This window comes from Sphaerodactylus townsendi, linkage group LG05 (assembly GCF_021028975.2).
Source record: "Sphaerodactylus townsendi isolate TG3544 linkage group LG05, MPM_Stown_v2.3, whole genome shotgun sequence".
In the NCBI taxonomy this organism is placed as follows: domain Eukaryota; kingdom Metazoa; phylum Chordata; class Lepidosauria; order Squamata; family Sphaerodactylidae; genus Sphaerodactylus; species Sphaerodactylus townsendi.
Genome location: NC_059429.1, coordinates 75,377,056 through 75,395,633, shown reverse-complemented (window position 1 = coordinate 75,395,633; position 18,578 = coordinate 75,377,056). Strand labels below are relative to the sequence as shown.

At 39.5% G+C, this 18,578-nt stretch overlaps 1 protein-coding gene across 5 annotated transcripts in view; it reads left to right on the top strand.

Moving 5' to 3' along the window:
- Window positions 1–18,578, top strand: part of ST3GAL3 (ST3 beta-galactoside alpha-2,3-sialyltransferase 3) — a 247,227-nt gene that overhangs the window by 35,734 nt on the left and 192,915 nt on the right. For 3 of the 5 annotated variants that reach the window (XM_048498758.1, XM_048498759.1, XM_048498761.1), the window contains 2 exons: window positions 3,458–3,505; window positions 17,279–17,321. In XM_048498758.1, the coding sequence (XP_048354715.1) occupies window positions 3,458–3,505; window positions 17,279–17,321 (91 nt within the window). The remainder of the gene's footprint in view (window positions 1–3,457; window positions 3,506–17,278; window positions 17,322–18,578) is intronic. The other 2 variants (XM_048498760.1, XM_048498763.1) reach the window with 1 other exon arrangement.

Sequence of the window (18,578 nt, the reverse complement as noted above, 5' to 3'; positions counted from 1 at the left end):
TACCATTTGGGGCCTCTCTAAGATTAACGTCAAGGGCCTAATTACCCTAAATAATTGTGTTGAGCATGAGCTTATGGATGCAGTGGAAGCCGCTCTGAATCTCTTTTTAGAGGCCTTCATTGCCACTCCATAGGATTTCATAAACATCCTATAAGAAGCTCTTGCAGCTTCACTATGAGTATACTACCCAACTATCTCTACTCATATAACTTTCCATTCATCACCACAGCTCTATGGTATGCCAGGGAGTTAGATTGGTGCAGGAGTGAAGAGTCGGGCAGAGATCTTGTTGATGGTTCCAAACAAATGGCTATACCAATCTTCTACCCTCAGTTCTATGATGGGAAGAGCCAGAATGGAAGCTGCAGTGGGATTTTCTTTTTCTTTTTTTCTTTTTTAAAAGAAAAACATTTGTAATGCTTTCATTGAGTTTGCTAAACATTTGTGTTTCAATGACTGAACTGCAGACTTCCTTTCTGAGCAGAACTTACACAACCTGTACTTATGGGGTGTAACATTTGAAGATAAGTAGCATGCTTATGTTGAACAGGAGACATTTATTGTAGGACGTAAGTGCATGAAGAAGTCTATGAGAAACATCCAATATTGATAATCCCTCCCTTGAACCTCAGTATATAGTTTCTGAATGAATAAGTGACTATTTGAAAGCAGGCAGGGTTTTTTTTTCCTGTGCCAGTTTGAACAGAATCTATAATACAAGATGAAAACTCTAGGATTTAGTGTTTACTTTTGGAAAGACTCGTCTACACAGTGGTGTCCAATGTGAGCTTTTTGGTAAAGGAGCTGTCAAATTAGTGTCCTGCAATATTGGGGTTAGATCTTAGAGGATACTATTTCTTTGCTGTGAGGTACAAAAACTGCTTTGGATCATTTTTTAAACTTATATTATCCCTGTGGAACTAATGGTGTGTGTTATATGTCAGGACTTCTTCCAACACCACACAAAATCTGTACAAACAATTCTAAACTTCAGAATAGATGGTTTATTGCTAAACATGATTCTGCTGAAAGCTTTATTTCTCTGGATAAAGTAGATTATTGTTCTTCTGTGTTTCTAATGGAATGTGGGAATGTACAAGGAACCAAAAAATTGGAGTAAAGCATAAAAGTATCTAAAATTCACATAAAAGTATCTAGAAAGATGGCACAGGAACAAACTAAGGATCATATTCTGTTTGTGAATTAATCTAGAGATAGCGCTGTCAGCTTCTCTTGTCAGCTTCTCTTGCTGTTTTCTGTACATTTTCGGCTGAAGACAGACATATATTATAAAGTTGCCCAGAGTGCAGCAAATGAGTGTGGAAAAATCCTTCCCCATTAGAATGATTGTTCCTGCTTAAGACAGGATTCTGCTTAAGGATATAGAGGCACTTGAGCCAATAGATTCTCATCCAATGCCTGAAAAGGAAAATTAAGATCAGGAGTGTTGGGTTATTCAGTGTGTGGCCTAAGGAAGGGGAAGAAGGTTGGTACCTGATTGACACTTTGACTGACTTTAGTTCCTCTTGGTTCACATATTTACCTTTGCACATTTTGTGAAGATATTTCTGTTTCTTAAAAAGAAGCTCAAATATGTGAAATATGAAAATTGTTTTCTTTTACACGGTGGCGAGAACAGGAAGAAGTAATGTGGTGTGTATAGAAAAATGATAGGAATAATATTATGCCATTGCCTGGTTTGACTATGGTCCTGATGCCTTTAGGCTGCATGGGGAAGTTACCCTGTTGCCAGCCCATGTTGACCCTCTATATTTTTCTGCAGTAGTAATCTTTTGCAGCTGACGAAGAGACAGACAGCTTCTCCCATTGAGAAATAGGTACCATGCATGTGGCTAGGCATATAGGGGAATAAACAGTTGCTGAGCTTGAAAGATCATGGAGATCTCTTGTAATTCCAGGAGGTTTCCAGGCCCCCCCCTAGAGGTTGGCAATAGTAAAATGAGAGAAAGAAGCAGGAAAAGGGGAGAGGCTGTGGGGTCTTGTTTATTATTTGAATATTATGTCTGTGAACTGGATTTTTCCTACCCAATCCATAATAGTAAGATGTCTGTAATACCCAGCCTCAAATCCTTCCTTTCAGCATTCTGCCATGTTGGAAAGATGAACTAAGGTCTACATTGACAAAAAATATGACAGATCTCAGTATTTATGTCTAATTCCCATCTGAACCCCACTGCCTACGGATACTTAAATCTGGAGATAGTGGGCACACTCACCCCAAACAGATGTTTCTTCAAACTTGAGGTACTCCCCAAGTTTGCAGAAAAATCTGAAAATAAAACTTTTTAAAATGTTTTTTTTCAAATTCTCACCAAATAAAAAACTGTTGTCTGCAAAGGGGAGGGAGGATTGTCTTTTGGAAGAAAAAGGGGGAATTGACCTTGGGGAGAAAAAGAGAGAAGGGGGGATTGACTTGGGGGGAAAAGAAGAGAAAGTAGCGGGAATTGGCATGGGAGAGAGAGAAAGAAGAGAAAAAAGGAAAAAAGAAGGAATAGCACTAGTAGCGGCAGAAGGGGGATGATAGTATCCATGGCTGAAATGGAAAAAAGAGACAGAAATGGAGAGATGAGGAATGGCAGTAGCAGGGACAGGGGAGGCAGTGATGAGGTGAAATGGGGGTGGGGGGCTGCCCCTGCAAGTTCCTTGCTTGTTCCATATAACCCAGTAGCTTTTCTTGATTGCTAAACCTGAGGTACTATCCACTGTTATGGATGCATTTGTCTAATGTAGACAGGCTTTAAGAGGTTCCATCCTTTTACATTGTTTTTATGGTCTGTTGTAGCCTGTGGACGGTTTTACGAATATCCTTTTTAGGCTGTTTTACACTAGTTTATATCCGGGCCTGTTTTATGCCTGTTTGTTACTGATCATTTTATGCCATTTTAATACTTGTGTTGATTTGTTGTACTTTTTGAGCCATCATGAGCAGATCTCTGGAGAGGCAGCAAATCAGTTTTCTAAAATTTTGTGTATGTGTATAGCTTCTCTGTCCAGTTATTATGGGCGAGTCCTAGCTTATTTTGTGGCACATTCATTTGCTAATATGCTTGATTATTGCTATCTATTGTATATCATTATACAGAAAAAAATAGAAAAGAATGTTAAAATCCACCTGGATTGTTTTCTCTTTCTCTAATGGGAGCTTGCCCGTAGTGACTGTTTGCTTTGGACTGAGTGTCAAGTACCAGTGGGATGCTTACCCATTTCTTGGAAGGCATATACTCTTAGCTTAGGGTTATTTAATGTGATGCTTTAGTGTGGCTGGATCAACTGCAAATGTAGCACACAAAAATGTTGTGGTCAGAATATCTTTCCTGTATGTAGCCAGTGCACTGATTTTTATTGAGGAAGAGGAAATAGGAAATTGGAGACTCTTGTAAAGAGGTAATGGATTTATATGACAAGGGAAAAATGAACTTGTACTCTTGTGTTACAGATTCAGTGGTTCTTTCCTCTGACTCCGTTGGACGTTCAATAGGCTCAGGTACAACATTCCTCCCTTCCCCCTCATAGTAAAAGACTGCCATTTAATTATGTGACAGCCATGTTGGGAGGCAGATAAAAAGCAGTTGGACATAGCTCAGGATTACTGTGTAAGGTAGCCATTAAATCAAATTTACCAAACAAACAAAAGTAGCATTAGAAATCATTGAGAGTTGCGTGGCAACTCAGTCACTTAAAAGTAGAACTACATATTACTTTATGATGCATTTTAAGGCTACAAATGCTTGTTTGACTGAACATACATCATAGTTGTCAGAGACACTAAAAATACAGTTTTGTAATCCATACGGCTGTACAGCCCTGAACAGCGTTGCAGATTAAACCTATTGAAGCTGAAGTGTTTGAACTCGTGTAGCTCTGTGTAGAATTGCATTGTGTGTGACTTTATGGTGATCCGTATCACCTGTTCCTTTCTCTTGGTTGCCTGGTTGGTAATTCTTCAGGCCTCTGATATTATCCCATGATTACAAGGTTCACTGGGGTGGGGCGGGGAGTGAATATGCAGCACAACTAACATATTCACATAGAAACACCCCCACCATTATCACCACCATTATCACTAAACATGGAGTGTGCTATTTGCTCCTTGAGAAAGTTTTTTTCTGGGATACAGAGTTTGGCTAACAGACTTTCTAATCAAGAGGGAAATGTGGGTTGAAAATATTTTGAATAGGGAAGATAGAGTTGAGCACAGTATATAGAGGTTTTTGTGCAGCTACATGAGGTTAAAGAGTCTAGTGAGAATTTTCCTTTACTTTCAGATTAAGGCTAATTTGCTTAGTTTTACTGATTTGAGCCTAGAAACAAAATTGGCCTTTGAGGCCACATCAAGACAAGTATTAATCAGCAATGCATGAGATTCTGACAGAAAATTCAGGGAAATTTCTCTGCAGATTTCTCTGCAAATTTCTTTGCAGATTTTGCTGCAAAGATAGGTATAATATCCCTTTCTAGAGATGCTTTCTCAATCCACTTTCAACCAAATCTCGCACCTCTTAGTCACATGAGTTTCTTTCAGGATCTCTGATTCTACTCAGATTGGTAAGAACATTTGCTGCCTTCCAACATGGCCCCAGGCACAGCTGCTGAGCACTAACAGCAAAGCTTTTGGGAGAATGTTCTAAGTTACTAACCCCAAGCTTAGGTCCTTCAGAAGCACTGAATGTTTCCTGCTCTAACTTCATCCTTGAGAATGGATTTGTAGAGGCTGACTAGATGAGGGTGCATGATCTTCCTCACCACTAGCCCAGTTTTGCTTGGTGAAAGGAAATATTCTGATGCTTTAATGGCAAAATGTGTGTAAGAGGATATATTTCCTTCTTTGCAAAACATCTCTGACTAAATACTGTGCAGATACTCTCATGATAGAGTGTGTGAGTGTGTGTGTGTTGAGGTATATGTGTGTAGTCAGCATGAAATGATAGAGGTTATTTTTTTAAAAAAATTCTTTCATTCCTCTGTCTGTTCCAGGGAACTTTAGTTATTCTGCATCATCATTAATTAGTCAATTGCACAAAAGAAGCTTGGAAATGGCCACATGCCATTAAAGTGCTGCATGTTAAATTGCTTTAGTGTTAAGTGTCTTGGCTTCATTGTGGGGCAGACTCCAGCCCCTCGTGAAAAATGAGCTGCGTAATAAGGTTGAGTTGTGTCATCTGTTGCTCAACCGAGGGATAGCTTTCCTTGTTATAACAGGAAGGAGAGAGAGAAAGTCCATGTCTTCTGTGCCTCTGTCATCTCTCCCATCACACCTTGCTGCTGAACTGGGAACAGGCAGAGCTCAGAAAAAACCTGTAGCTGTTCCACACCCAGTCGCTCCTAGTAGGTATCATTTCAGGTTGGGAGAGAAAGGAGGGTGAAATCATAACGACAGGAAAACTACAGAGAGGATGATTATTAAACATTTCAGGGTTGGGAATTTGAAATGGGTGGTTTTGAGTAGGAAGCTGGTGTCTCTTCAGCTGGACAGGAATTGAATAACTTTGAAATTAACTTCCAGGTCTACAGTTTCACAAGTAATATGAATACATGGAATGTGCTCATATTTAATGTTTATATCTACATTTTTTCTTTCACTTTTTTTTGTTCTTGCCTTTGCATAATTCTGACTGTTGAAATAAATCTTGATTTTTGGAACACTGTACACATCAATGATGCTATCATCCTATACAGAAAAGATTAAATTAAAATAGGCTATTTTGATGATGAAAGTGATACTACCAACCACTTGTTTGTCTCAGTTTTCAAAGCTGTTGGTTCAATACTAGTATCATGATGAGGATCACATGTTCCTGACATAGTATACAGTTTTTGGTATGCGTGGATTATCTTGTCTGCAAGAAAGGATTTGTGACTTTACATAATCAACAATACAATATATATTATAATATATAATCACAGATAGCCATTCTTGTAAAGATGTTGTTATTTATACATCTAATGAACGAACTTCTGAGTCTATTGGAGAAGCAAAATCATGGACTCTCCAAAGCCCTGATTGTAGCAATGAGATCAGAACTTTTCTGTCTTTCTATTTATTTTGCTTCTCATTGGTGAAGTTAGAACTGGGCTTTTCACCCTGCTTTCTTACCTATCACCCTGGCGGGTTGGGGGCAGCTCTCCCGGGTGGCTTGGTTTCACACAGTGTTTTGGAACTTCTGCACAGCACTGGGGAAGGATTAGCCATAGGTGTCAAACTCGTGGTCCTCCAGACGTTATGGACTACAATTCCCATCACCCCCTGCCAGCATCATGTTGGCAGTGGATGATGGGAACTGTAGTCCATAACATCTGGAGGGCCACGAGTTTGACACTTGTGGATTAGAGGGTAAGTTGCTTACAAGACATGCCAGATATACATGGAGGTGCTGAGCTATTTTCTAGTCAGAAGCTCCAGTTATACCTAGCTTGTCTTGGAGAGGAAGGGAAAAGAGCTTGTAAGCCACCTTGAGTCTCCTTACAGAAGAGAAAGGTGGGTATAAATCCAAACTCTTCTTCTTCTCTTCTTGTAAGTGAAGGAGAAGTAAAATTGGGCATTGGACAGAAACTGCTCCTTGTCTAGTCAGAACAGTCCCTACGAGCAGCAGTTTACCTTTTTTATTTCTTCTATGTTTTTTGCCTATATTGCAGCATAGGTTTGGTCTGTCTTCAAGAGTATCTGTGCGCAGCCTCTGAGGGTGGGAAGTATTATCTTGTCTTTCCTGTATAGAGTTTCTCCAGTCAGGATCCACTGATTTTAATGGACTTACTGATGTAACTGCACAGAATTGCTCTATACATGAAAAATGGTAAATGAACATCAAAGAAAGTTTAAGGTAGGTAGCCATATTGGTCTGTAGTAAAAGAGCAAGGTTTGAGTCCTGTAGCATATTTAAGACCAACAAGGTTTGTATGAACTTTCAGGAGTCAAAACTCTCTTTGTTGGTATCTGGACTTCAATCTTGGTCTACCAGAGAAAGAATAAATTGTAATTTCTGAGAAAAAAAATCTTGAGGTGAAGACAAGCAATTTCAGAACTTTCTTTTAAATGAAAACCCATTAATAAAATCAGGGATATAAACTTGATTTTTTCAGAGTCTAGTAGATCTGCCCACAATAGATAATAGAATAAAATAGTTACAAAAAGATCGCTTGGGTATCTTTTCAAAATGAATGAGAAGCATGTTCGCCAGCTTCCTCATTGTATTGATGCAAAACATGATGCATCATCTCCATATACTGACTGCTTTCATCAACCATGTTAATTGACAGTTAGCTAGTTTAATGTTTTGTAGCCACATCATTAAATTTTCCATCCTTTCATGGAATTGAATGTGTCATTGCTACTCTGCTGCTCACTAACTTTTGGTTTTGGGTTGTGTAATATAATTCAGAGAAAAAAACCATTCTGGAATGTAGGGAGTGGATTACTGAGTAATAAAACTGGACTTGCCAATATCAGTGCTAGTTGCTTTGGAAGGGATTCATTTCATGGAGGGAAAGTGTTGTGGGGGCTTGAAAAAATTGTCTAATACTTGCTATCTGTTTAGGAAAGTGTCTGTGTAAGTAAACCCATCACTTACTAGCCTGTCTTTTAGGATTAGAGGGGCTAATTTCCTTGATTAGTAGATCTCTGGTGTTCTTGACATTTCTTGTTTTATTAGAACCATTGCCAGCATTGCCTCTTAATTTCTTACATGCTGATTGCTTCTGGCACTGCTCCTAGATGGGCATGAATAACATCAGGATCTCCCAAGAAAAAGGCTTGCAAGACAGCTAAGATGCCCTGTTCTTTCCCCTTGGAAAACTTCCTTCTCCATTTCAGCAACTCTGGTGAGAGGTTTCTTTTGATGAGGCTGACACTTGGTGGTTGTTGCTGTCAGGGATACTGACTTTTCGGTTTTCCAGAGGGAGCTGGCCATATCTTGGAAAAAAATCTTATAGCCCAGTAACTTGAGCCCCAAATTTACACAGCAGAGGACCAAAGCACCAGATACGTAGAACAACCCAAAATAATAAATAACCCTGACCATTATTGTATAAATTAAAAACAAATTAGAAGAATAAGTACATTCAGTGGACACATTGCTAGAATTCTTCCATGCTGACCAGGTCTCTAAGCTGAGTTACACGTTGTTAAACCCATTTACTTCAATGTGCTTACAGGGGTGTAACTCTTAGGATTGTAGTCCACATGTTTTTCTTTTCGTTGGTGCTTTCTGTATGAATTCATTAGTTATAATACTAAGTTCCATCTCTGGAGAGAACTGTATGTCTGCGAGATTAAGCCTGACCTACCACCCTGTGATTGCAGAGAACTCTGTATCCTGTGAACATATGAAAATGATACTTACAATGTGCAGGATGAAACGAGTGTATTCAGGACCATTTTAATAACCTCTGTTATGCTTGAAGAACTGGAAGTTTCATGTATTTCCATAGATTCCATTTTCATGTATTTCCATAGATGCAGATGATAGCTCATATATGGGAGGATTATGCACTTGGATGCCTCAAAGAAGCCACTCTCAGTTGTGTAAAAGCCAGCAATATATGGGCTGTCTTCCTCACCTATGACAAATATTTTATTTTTACTTATAAAAGCAATATATACATTGCCATGGTTATTAATAATTTTGTAAGACTTTACAGTGCAGTTCCTAGGGTCAAATTGGTAAAGCTCATATTCAACGTCAGTGTGTTATGGACGCTTTCTGTACCTAAGAAGAATGGTACTCTCAAAATTTATTGTGTTATGATGGTCTTCAAATAGAAATGTTGTTCTGCAGTTGCTTCACTCTCATTGGGAGAAGAAAACAGAAGTTGATGGAACTGAAGAGTTGTTTTTTTAGGTACTGTGTTTAGTATGTCTGAATGGCCAGACATAAGGAACAATAACTGCCAGTGTATGGTGGGAACAGGCTGGAAAAGAGAGCAGAAGACTCAATGAAGGGCACTGGGTCAGGAGAGAGGAAAGGCAGGGAGCCATTCCCCAGAGCAGGGGTCTTCAAACTATGGCACTCCAGATGTTCATAGACTACAATTCCCATGAGCCCTACCACTTGGCCATGCTGGCAGGGGCTGATGGGAACTGTAGTCCATGAACATCTGGAGGGCCATAGTTTGAAGACCCCTGCCCCAGAGCCTGTCTTGTGCTCTAGGCAGCCAGAAATGAGGATTCTTTGGTATCTCAACTCTGGCAGCTATTTTGCTTTGCTGTGCTGATCTCTGGTGTGGGAGGGGTTAAGGGGAACTTCTTGGTGGGCTCAGTTTGGCAAGCTACAATATTTCAGTGGTTTGAAAAGCATTACTTAATTTTATCAGCACAACTTTAATAGTAAATATATGTATGTATTAAAAGGGGAGAATCGGGCATGAATTAGGTTTGCTTGGGTTGCCAGTTGAATTCATAAGTTGAAATTAGTGCATTATAATTTGGGGAGTCAGGTGTGTGCCCTTAGTGGGGGCAGGGGAACTACAGTTAAGTTTCTTAAGATCTGGACAAATACTTGGATTTTGAGAATTAATAAAAGTGTATTTAATCAAAACGTATTAATTACAAATGGAACTAGCATTAGAACAGCAGTAAAAGCATGTGTTTGCTAGGAGCATCAGTACTGTAAGTATGTGTAACAGAAGTATGTGTAAGAGAAGTTTCACCCTTAATATTATTTAGGGTGTTGGATAAGAGCATTTAATAACATGCACACATTCACAAAAGAAATGCCTGCTATGCTGTTAAGTAAATGGTCTCGACTCTTAGTATCATTAGAGTTGAGAAAAGGTACTGGATTTGAGTGACAAGTATGGTAGAATGAAATAAAGGATGAATGAAACAATTCATTTAAAGTACCCATTCCTAAGTAAACTCCTATTGTGAAATAGGAGAAACTTATTTAACTAGTTAAATTTTGGGCTGTTTTGTCTATGTGGAGTAGACTTGCCCCACTTACTCACTTGCCTTCTCTGTCGCTCATGCACCCCTCTTATCCCTCTTCCCCACATACTTTGGTCATACTGCTCAAAGTTGCCAAACCAGGAAGAGGCTTGAGTTGCTTACTGGCAGGAGGATGTGATTGCCCGGGGATGTGTGGGAAACTCCTGGACATTTGGAAATGGGGAGGACAGGGATCTCAGTGGGTACAGTTACTTCAGAGAAACTGATCTCTATAGTCTGGAGATTATCTGTAATTCCAGGGGATCCCAGGGTTCCACCTGGGGGTTGGCGTCCCTGAAGGAGGCAGAGGCTGACTAAGAAATTGGGGCCATGATATGGGAGGCTGCCATGCTGGCAGCTCAGGAGTGCAGGGTTTAACTCTTGCTTCATCCCCCTAGTTACAGTTATGCTTGTTCTGAGGTTAAGAGAGGTTAAAAGTCCTCAGCAGGGGGTCCTTTTATACTTGAAAAGGTTTTTGGCCAAAGAACAGAGAGATTACAGCCACTCCATCCCTTGGTAAACACAGTCTAGAAAAGTATATTAGATTTGCATCTTTTTTCACATACACTTGGTTGCTCATTTTTGCGGAGCTTTTAGGAATGTGGACACCTACTTTTTCCCATGCAACCACTTGTTTAAGAAACTGACCATCAGTTTCTTTTAGTGTATAAAATACATCAACCTGAAGGCTCATACATTTTTCTTAGGTTCTTTTAAAGTTGTTGAGGGTCATTTAATCTGTGATGGTTCTCCCTCACATTTTTCCCATTTATCTCTGGGTTTTGGTACTTGTTCCATGTTTTGTGTTCCTGACATTTTAACTGGGAGCTGACTAATGCTTTTGCAGTGCCTCTCATACCCTGATTGTCTAGTGAAGCTGCTGTTTTGTTTTCTTGTTCTCTTTCCCCACCTCTCTAGCTTGGGGATATGACTGAATGTGTGTTTGGGTGGGAATGTCTCTAGCAGAAGCTTCTAAAACATTCCCATGTCCTTTCCTTTATTGCTTGACATCTCTACAGATCGAGTTAGCTTACTCCACAGGTCACCAAGAACTGGTGCATATTACTTCTTTGTTAATATTATCTTTGACTTTTACTAGGGAATGTGATAGTTTCTGAAATGGACCAAAACTGTCTTTTGTGAAACATTCACTTAGGCTTTTACACAAGGATTGGAGTGAAATCACAGTTTATGAAGCTAAGACCTCTGTGTATCAGAAAGAATGCTTGTAGAAAAAGCACATGGAATGTAAAGGATTATATTTTATCTTCCTTTTAGAATTCTTTCTCTGAGCTCAATCTTGCCTAATTGATATCTTAGAATTCCTTGGTCTTCGACAAGTAAAATCTTTCCATGGTTGAAGTCTTTGACTGGATAGTTGTGATTTTGAGTTTTGGGGGGTATAGTGATTTTTTTGTACCTTTGGGGTAGTGGTTTATGGGTTTATCTAGTTTATCTTTCAAGGTACATTCACAAATCCCATTTTCAAAAGAATTATCAATAAGCTATCATTTGCCCTTTTGAGGCTTGAGAAGTACTATTGGAGATCAGGGACAGGTTTTGTGCCTCTGAGGTAAGCTCAAAGAAAGAAGTTATATAGAAGCCTAGTTTTAGCAAATTCATGAGAAAAAATAATAATAATGAAAGCAAATCCTGAATATGCCAAGCAATGTGTAGTGAAATATGGCATTCATGATTGGCTTAGTGGTACAGCATCTGCTTGGCATGAAGAAGTCTTGGATTCAGCCCCTGCATCTCTTGCTAAAAGGATCAGGTGGTCGGTGGTGGAGTAGTTTGCCTGAGAAATCTGAGAGCTGTTGCCAGTCTGAGTTTAAGGAAGTTTCTGTATGTGGTTTAGTGGTAGATTACATCATGAAAATCAAAATCATCTAATGTGTACTTCTGGATATGCTACATCAGTACATACAGGCAAACAGATGGAGTTTTACTCACAAAATATGGGTCAAGTGTTTTCTGTGTTAAGCAAAGCAGGTTGTGTGCCACAAATTGAGCTCTTCTTCCTTGCCTGAGGAGAAAAAAGTCTTCCAAGAAGGAATGTTGTCAAGTAATAGCAAATGCTGAAGTTTATATTTGTGCCTTTTTGTTTAACTTGCATATGCTATTTTGCCATAATTATACTGCACTGATCTGTAGTGCAAATGCACGCTGGAGAAGAATCCATTCCATTTTATCACTCTGTATAAACATGTGGCTGAGGCTGGAAAACATGAAGGCACTTATCTGCTCTTTCTGATCTGTTGTCATCTGTTTGGGTGGTCTTTTGGGAACTTGGTAATTATGATAAGCATTTCTCACTTACTGACCTGCGGCTAGATTGTTCCTAGATGTCCAGAAGAAAATTTGTGCCAGTGTTTAACTTGGCAGGGAAAGTGTATCATTTAGAGCTTGCTGTGTTTGGCTGTAAGTCTGCTTGTGTTATTGCTGTTATGCTTCTTTATTATTAAATTGTTGGCAGCTACCTAGGTTACATTTGATTCCAGGACTCCCTACAGTATAGAAGCATGTGTGTTGGTTTCTTCCTACCTAAAGTTCAAGGTCTCTCTGAGATAAAAAGAAATTAATTTCCAGTACTGTATAAAGTACTGAGTCATTTATATGCATTGCCCTTCATGACAGTGATTGATAAAACATATTTTTTTCTCATTTTGATAGTACATCTTAATGTGGCTATTTCTGTTTCCCCCTCATTGAATGAGATAACTTTGCTTGTAACATTTCAGTTGGGCTGGTTTTTCCACAGGGCTCTTATTCTTTTAAAACCATTTTGTAATTCTTCACTCATTCTTTAGCTAGTGCTCTTAAATACCGGTAAGTGAAGGCCTTCTGCTACCCCATATCTAAGATTCAGCACTTGGTCATTATACTGCCAAATTTTCTTCTTGTTCTTGTTACTTGCCTTGATTCTTACTTAGAAATTCAGAATTATTAACCTGTGATGTAGAACTTCTCTACATTTTGTATTTATTGGATGAAACCTTTGCACCCTTTTTAAAGTGGTAATTTTTTTAATTTATTTTTTAAATTGGAAATATTTGCAGATTTTACTTGTTCATCAGTTCCAAACTTAGCTCTCCTTTTGGGCTTGAATACAATATTTAACCACTTTTGATTCTGTTATGAAGTAAGCTGAGAGTGTTTTACTATTTTGATTTAGCAAGTATTTGAAGAATCTATATTTTTTCTGTAAATCTCCCTCCTACTTCTGAAGTTGTATGTGGAGTTTAGTAAATAATAGTAAACCAACTCAACTCAAACTCATGTGTACTATGAATTGGAAGCAGGAACTGAAACTGCATGCAAACAAAGAACTCTGAATGGGAAAAACTGTGTTTTCGGCAAGTATATATGGGCAAGTATAATGCATATACATATATGTCCATTTTTATTCTGTTTGTATGCGTTAGAGTAAAATTGTCTCATTTTCCAACTGATGAGCTCCAAAGCATAGCAATAAATATCTTGGGCCCTTTCTGTACTGTAGGATTCGACCTTAGTTTGACGTAGGTCCGACCTGGGTACTCCGCACAGCTGTAGAGTTCGACTTGTGTCTGTCTCCGCTCCCCCCCCTCTCGCCGTCAAATTTTTGAGCTTGACTGGGAGGTACAACTTTTTGGCGAACCTGGGTTGCACTCAAGCTGAAGCCGACACAGTGCGGAATCTCCCTCGCCTCGACTCTCCTGGCCAGCCAATCACAGTGTACTATTTTGGCCATGTGCAAATCGGGAGACTTGTGGCAGCAAAAAGCGTGCCTTAAAAAAAACCCCTTCTTGTGCACGAAGCCAGACATTATAACATTTATTCCGCATCTCTGTGGGTTGGCCAATCAAACACGCTCCCTGCCACCCTCCCTCCCTCCTTTCTGGTGGCATGTTCTGATTGGGGTGGCAAAATAAAAGAAAAAGGGATGCGCACTCACGTTTCCCGCCATAGAACGGCAGTCAATCAGGAATGAGGAGCGAAAGATGCGAGGAGGTAATCCTGCCCTCTGAACTCGGCTCCGGAGAGACGACCTGGCTGCTGTCCGGAGTAACAGCAGAGTCGAGCTCAGGTAACGATTTCCGCGGACACGAGTCGAACCTAGGTCTCCTCTGCTGTGCGGAAAGCCCCTTGGTGAACCTCAGTTTGTGCATCTGTGGCATAAAATTCTTAAGGAGACATAACAGTTAAGTAATAATAAATAAAGTCCATCTGATCATGTGCAGAAAGCATTTTTTCTCGTCAGACAGCACATATTTTAAAATCCAGCTCTGACTCCACCTGTGAATTGGAACCAGAAGACACATACATTTTGTTCCCCTTTAGCAGAAAATAACTCCTTTGGTTGGATCCTAGGATAAAAGGGGTTTCTGTCAGCAGAACAAAACTTCCTCTCACCCCCCCCCCCCCACTCCACTGCAGCCCAGATGTCTCCTGAAATGGTTCAACTGAGGGGGAGGTGACCCCTCAGGAACAAGACGGGGCAGATGTTTTCTGCTTTAGGGAAGAATTGGCATAAAATCACCCCCTCTCTTTCTGCCAGCCAAAGTCTTCTACTAGAACTGAGATCTTTTTTTCCTTACTTTCCAGATGCCCTTCATAGCAGGTTCCTTTTAAAAAGTTCCTTCCTTTTTGTTATACAAAATTCTTCAAATTCTTCTCTATCCCTTCCCCCCTTCAACTTAGCTTGTGTCAAGATCAGAATATGGCTGAGTTTAATTGCCTATCTGTCCACCATCCCAACGCGGTATTTGTGCGTGTGTTAAAAAGAAAACGGTTGTCTTAAAATTGGGATGTTTGAAGAATAGCTTTCTCAGCTGAAAAGATACACTTGGAAGGCAAATGGTGGCAACTTTGCAGTGCGGTCTTCAGTAGAGCTTTATCCTTCTGAGCTCACTGAAATCAATGGATTTAGAAAGGTATAACTCTGCTTAGAATGTTATGGTAATATTTTGGTCTAGTTGTAAATACTTACTTCATTTATACACTGCATTTCTCCCCAGTGAAGATCCAAAGTAGTTTACACTGTTGTCCTCCATCGTGTTCACACAACAATCTGTGAGATTGGTTAGGCTGAAAATGTCATGTGCATTGCCCTTTATGACAGTGATTTTCATAATTGTCATAATACTGTAATTGGTCCAAGGTCACCCAGTGAGTTTCTGTAGCAGAATGGGGATTGAAACCTGGTCTCCCAGATCCTATTTCAACACTCTAACCACCTCAGTATGTTTAAATGGAAAAATAAATTTAAATAAATAAAAGTCTGCTTTATCAACTGACCATGTAATGTACTTCTTTGGGGTGGCTGGAAGAATGGATTAATATTAGCAGAATTTAAAGTAGGAAAGAGATATGTTGATTTTGGCTGTATATGGAGGCTTTTGATTTTTTTAAAAAATGAAATGTGCAGCATTTGATCTCTCAGGACTTCATACTATTACTAATACTTTATAAATAATCTTAAATAGAGCATTTCCAGTCAAAGTGTACAATGCTTCACACTGTCACAAAATTCAGATTTTTTTATTTTGAAATTGTTTTTCCTTACTGTTGAAAGTTAATAGGTACTTTCTGTACTAAAAGACAGTGAATTCTCTCCCCCCCTCCCCAATTAGGGAACAAAGGTACATTATATTGGTCCATTGCGGGGGGCATTGTTTTTGATGAGGCTTATACTGAACAGAAAGTTGACTGTGGTTCTGTCAGGATTTCATTTAAGTCTGAGAACTCTTAAAGCTAGTTTGTACAACAGAAAACACCTGGTCGTTTGCATTGAATTTCTTTTGATGCCTATAAAACCAATATGCTTCTTTAACAAAGGACTGGAATCTCAATAGATTTCTACTCACTCACTCAGAATGGATGCATGCTGTGAATCCCCTTACTCAAGAGATTTAAGTAGGAAATTCTATAGCATAGTCACCATCCCAACGCCAAGTCTGCATGTCCATTTACTACAAGTGTAAGGAATAAAAAGATGTAACTCGTGCCATCCATGTCAGTGAAGCTATTCTTGAACTCCACCTAATCTGCTGCCTGGTTTAGGAGGGTGGAGCTCTTACTTGCAAGTTAATCCCTTTACTGCATGTAGGGCTACAACTACACAAAAAACAGCGAAAGGACTTGTCTGAAAAAGAAAATATGGGAAATACTGGTGCAGCCTGTTAAACTTTGCTAAGACATATTTTTAAATCATTTTATTATTATGTACATATATTTATCATTTAAACAAGGAAGCTCGAAAAATATCTAGTTAAAACGGTAAAACAAAATGTATAAAAATGATTGTAAAAAGACATTTTAGAGAAATGGGATTTATATTAATGTAGCTGAGGCTTGGCTAACTTGGGGGTGGGTGGGTGAGTCTATGCTATTTGTCTTCAATTATGTGCCCACCCAGATTTGTTAAAGAGATGCCTTCTGTGTTGTTTCCCCAAAGGAAGATATTAATTTTCATTGAAATATGATATGTAATGCAATAAAACTACACTGAACATTGTTATTATTCTCCAGTTTCTTAGTTTTCCAGAACAGATCTCTTTCTCTCCACATTTTTAAAGAAGACTTTTTCTGGCAGGGTAGATGGTATGGAATTTATTTGAAAGCTTATTTGGAGCTTTGATGAGGAAGTGTAAATATAATCTGTAAGTTGCACATCAACACTTGAAGCAGCTGGAAGCATACAGCAGGGCTGCTACTGTTCCTGGTTTGTTCCTGTGCAGTTTGGATTGTGAGATTTGAAACTGCCAGTTGGAAAAGAATGAGAAGCTGTAATACATATGTTGGGCTTTTTTTGCTGTGTTCTTTGAAATAAAAATGGAACACTTTCATGAAATTGATGCCTTTGGTGTTTACAGCAGAAGTGGAAATATCTTACCTACTCAAAAATAAGCATCCAGAGTCGTCTTATGCAGGTTGCTTTCAGAGAATTTATTTTGTAAATTTCCCCTCTATTTGGCAGCCTTTATGGCTGTAAGAGTGACAGCATGTTTTGTAAGACGGTGAGCTGTCATAATTTGTGCAAACTCCACAGCTATCTGCATTCAGGATCATTTTGTGAGAGGTGAACAAAATGAGAGCTTAATTCATCCGAACAGGGATATGCATCCTTATTTTTTTTAATTTTTTTACCGTTTCTGTCTACAAAGAGTTCTGCAAGTTCTTCTGAAGTTAAGAAACCAGAAAATCATTTATGTGGAAGCAAATTTAGTAATTTTTAAAAACTATGCTGTCACTTCCAGTTGGAAACTTCTGTGGCCCTTTTCTTATTGATGGGCCGCCTGGGAAGCAAGATTCTTGTTGCTTTAATTATCTGATTCTCTGTGTTTTATCTTCCAGAATATGACAAACTGGGCTTTCTTGTGAAGTTGGACTCCAAATTGTGAGTAGAACCATAGAACGGTTCTTTCTTGATCTGTCATATACTTTCTCTGGAGACAGAAATAATTGTTATCTTAACTCTGTGTGGTGGCAATTAACCAGATTTCTCAAGAGTTGAAGGTCATCTGTTTATAAAAGTATGTGAAATAGCATAGGTTGTGTACAGAAACAGAATGTGCAGAACCATGTTTGCAGGCTCAGTCTGAAACACATGAAGGAAAAGAGACATGAAGTAAAAGGAAAACTTTGAAGTAGCTGAGACTATGTCCCTTCATAACACTGTCAATACAATAATTAAGATGATAATAGATCAAAAATAGGAGTCAACAGAACATCAAAGGAGGAAATACTGGAGAAAAGAGAAGACTTCACTTATTTTACACAAACTGAATATTTAAAGGAAGAGAGTTTCCTACATAACAACCACAAGAGAAAGTGTAGAGTTGAGAGAATAGTACAGCTTGGTGGAGGTTTAATAAATGGAGGGACTGAGAAAAAGAAGCAGCAGAGATTGCAAAAAGAGGGAAAAAACTGTGGCTAGATTTGAAGGTTAAAAGAAAGCACTTAAACTTAATACAAACAACAGAATAAGATAGCGAATAGAAACATCTATATATATAAAAAGCTAACCGTGCGTTTGCTGCTGACAGGTAATCTCCAGAACCACTGGACCAAACACTGTGAAACCATCCCTCATGCCTCTAGCCAGGTTTACACAACCTTCCCCCGCTCCGGGACCGCTCCTGTGCCACGCAAACCCCAAATTTCCTCCTAAACTGTCTACGCATGCACACCACTCACCATCGAACGCCTCCTCCAGCCGGCGACCAACAACTCACTGGCACCCTCCCCCTCCCACCCACAACTCCTACTGCACATAATCTCCATGTATCGTCAGAGTAATTTATGAAATGTAATAGCTGCATAGAATTGAACTTGCAAAATGAGGTATGTAAAGGGTGGTCCCTTGGAGAGCTGTGGAAATGGTGGGCAGTTGCCGTTGTGCCCCTTTGTGAGCGGATGGGGGTGATGTTGGTGGGCAGCAGAATTTGTCAGGCAGCCTGGGCGCTGAGGCGCTTAGCTGAGGCAGCAGTGAGGTGCTGGTAAATTCTTGAGGAAGGGTGGCTGGTGGAGTGGGGTTGCTGGGTTAGGGGGGGCGTGGGGGGCAGTGGGTGGTGATGTGGGTGGGAGACGGAAAAGGTGGAGGCGGTGTGCAGTGGGAGAGGCTGGGCGTGACGTTTGGCTCAGCGACGAGAAG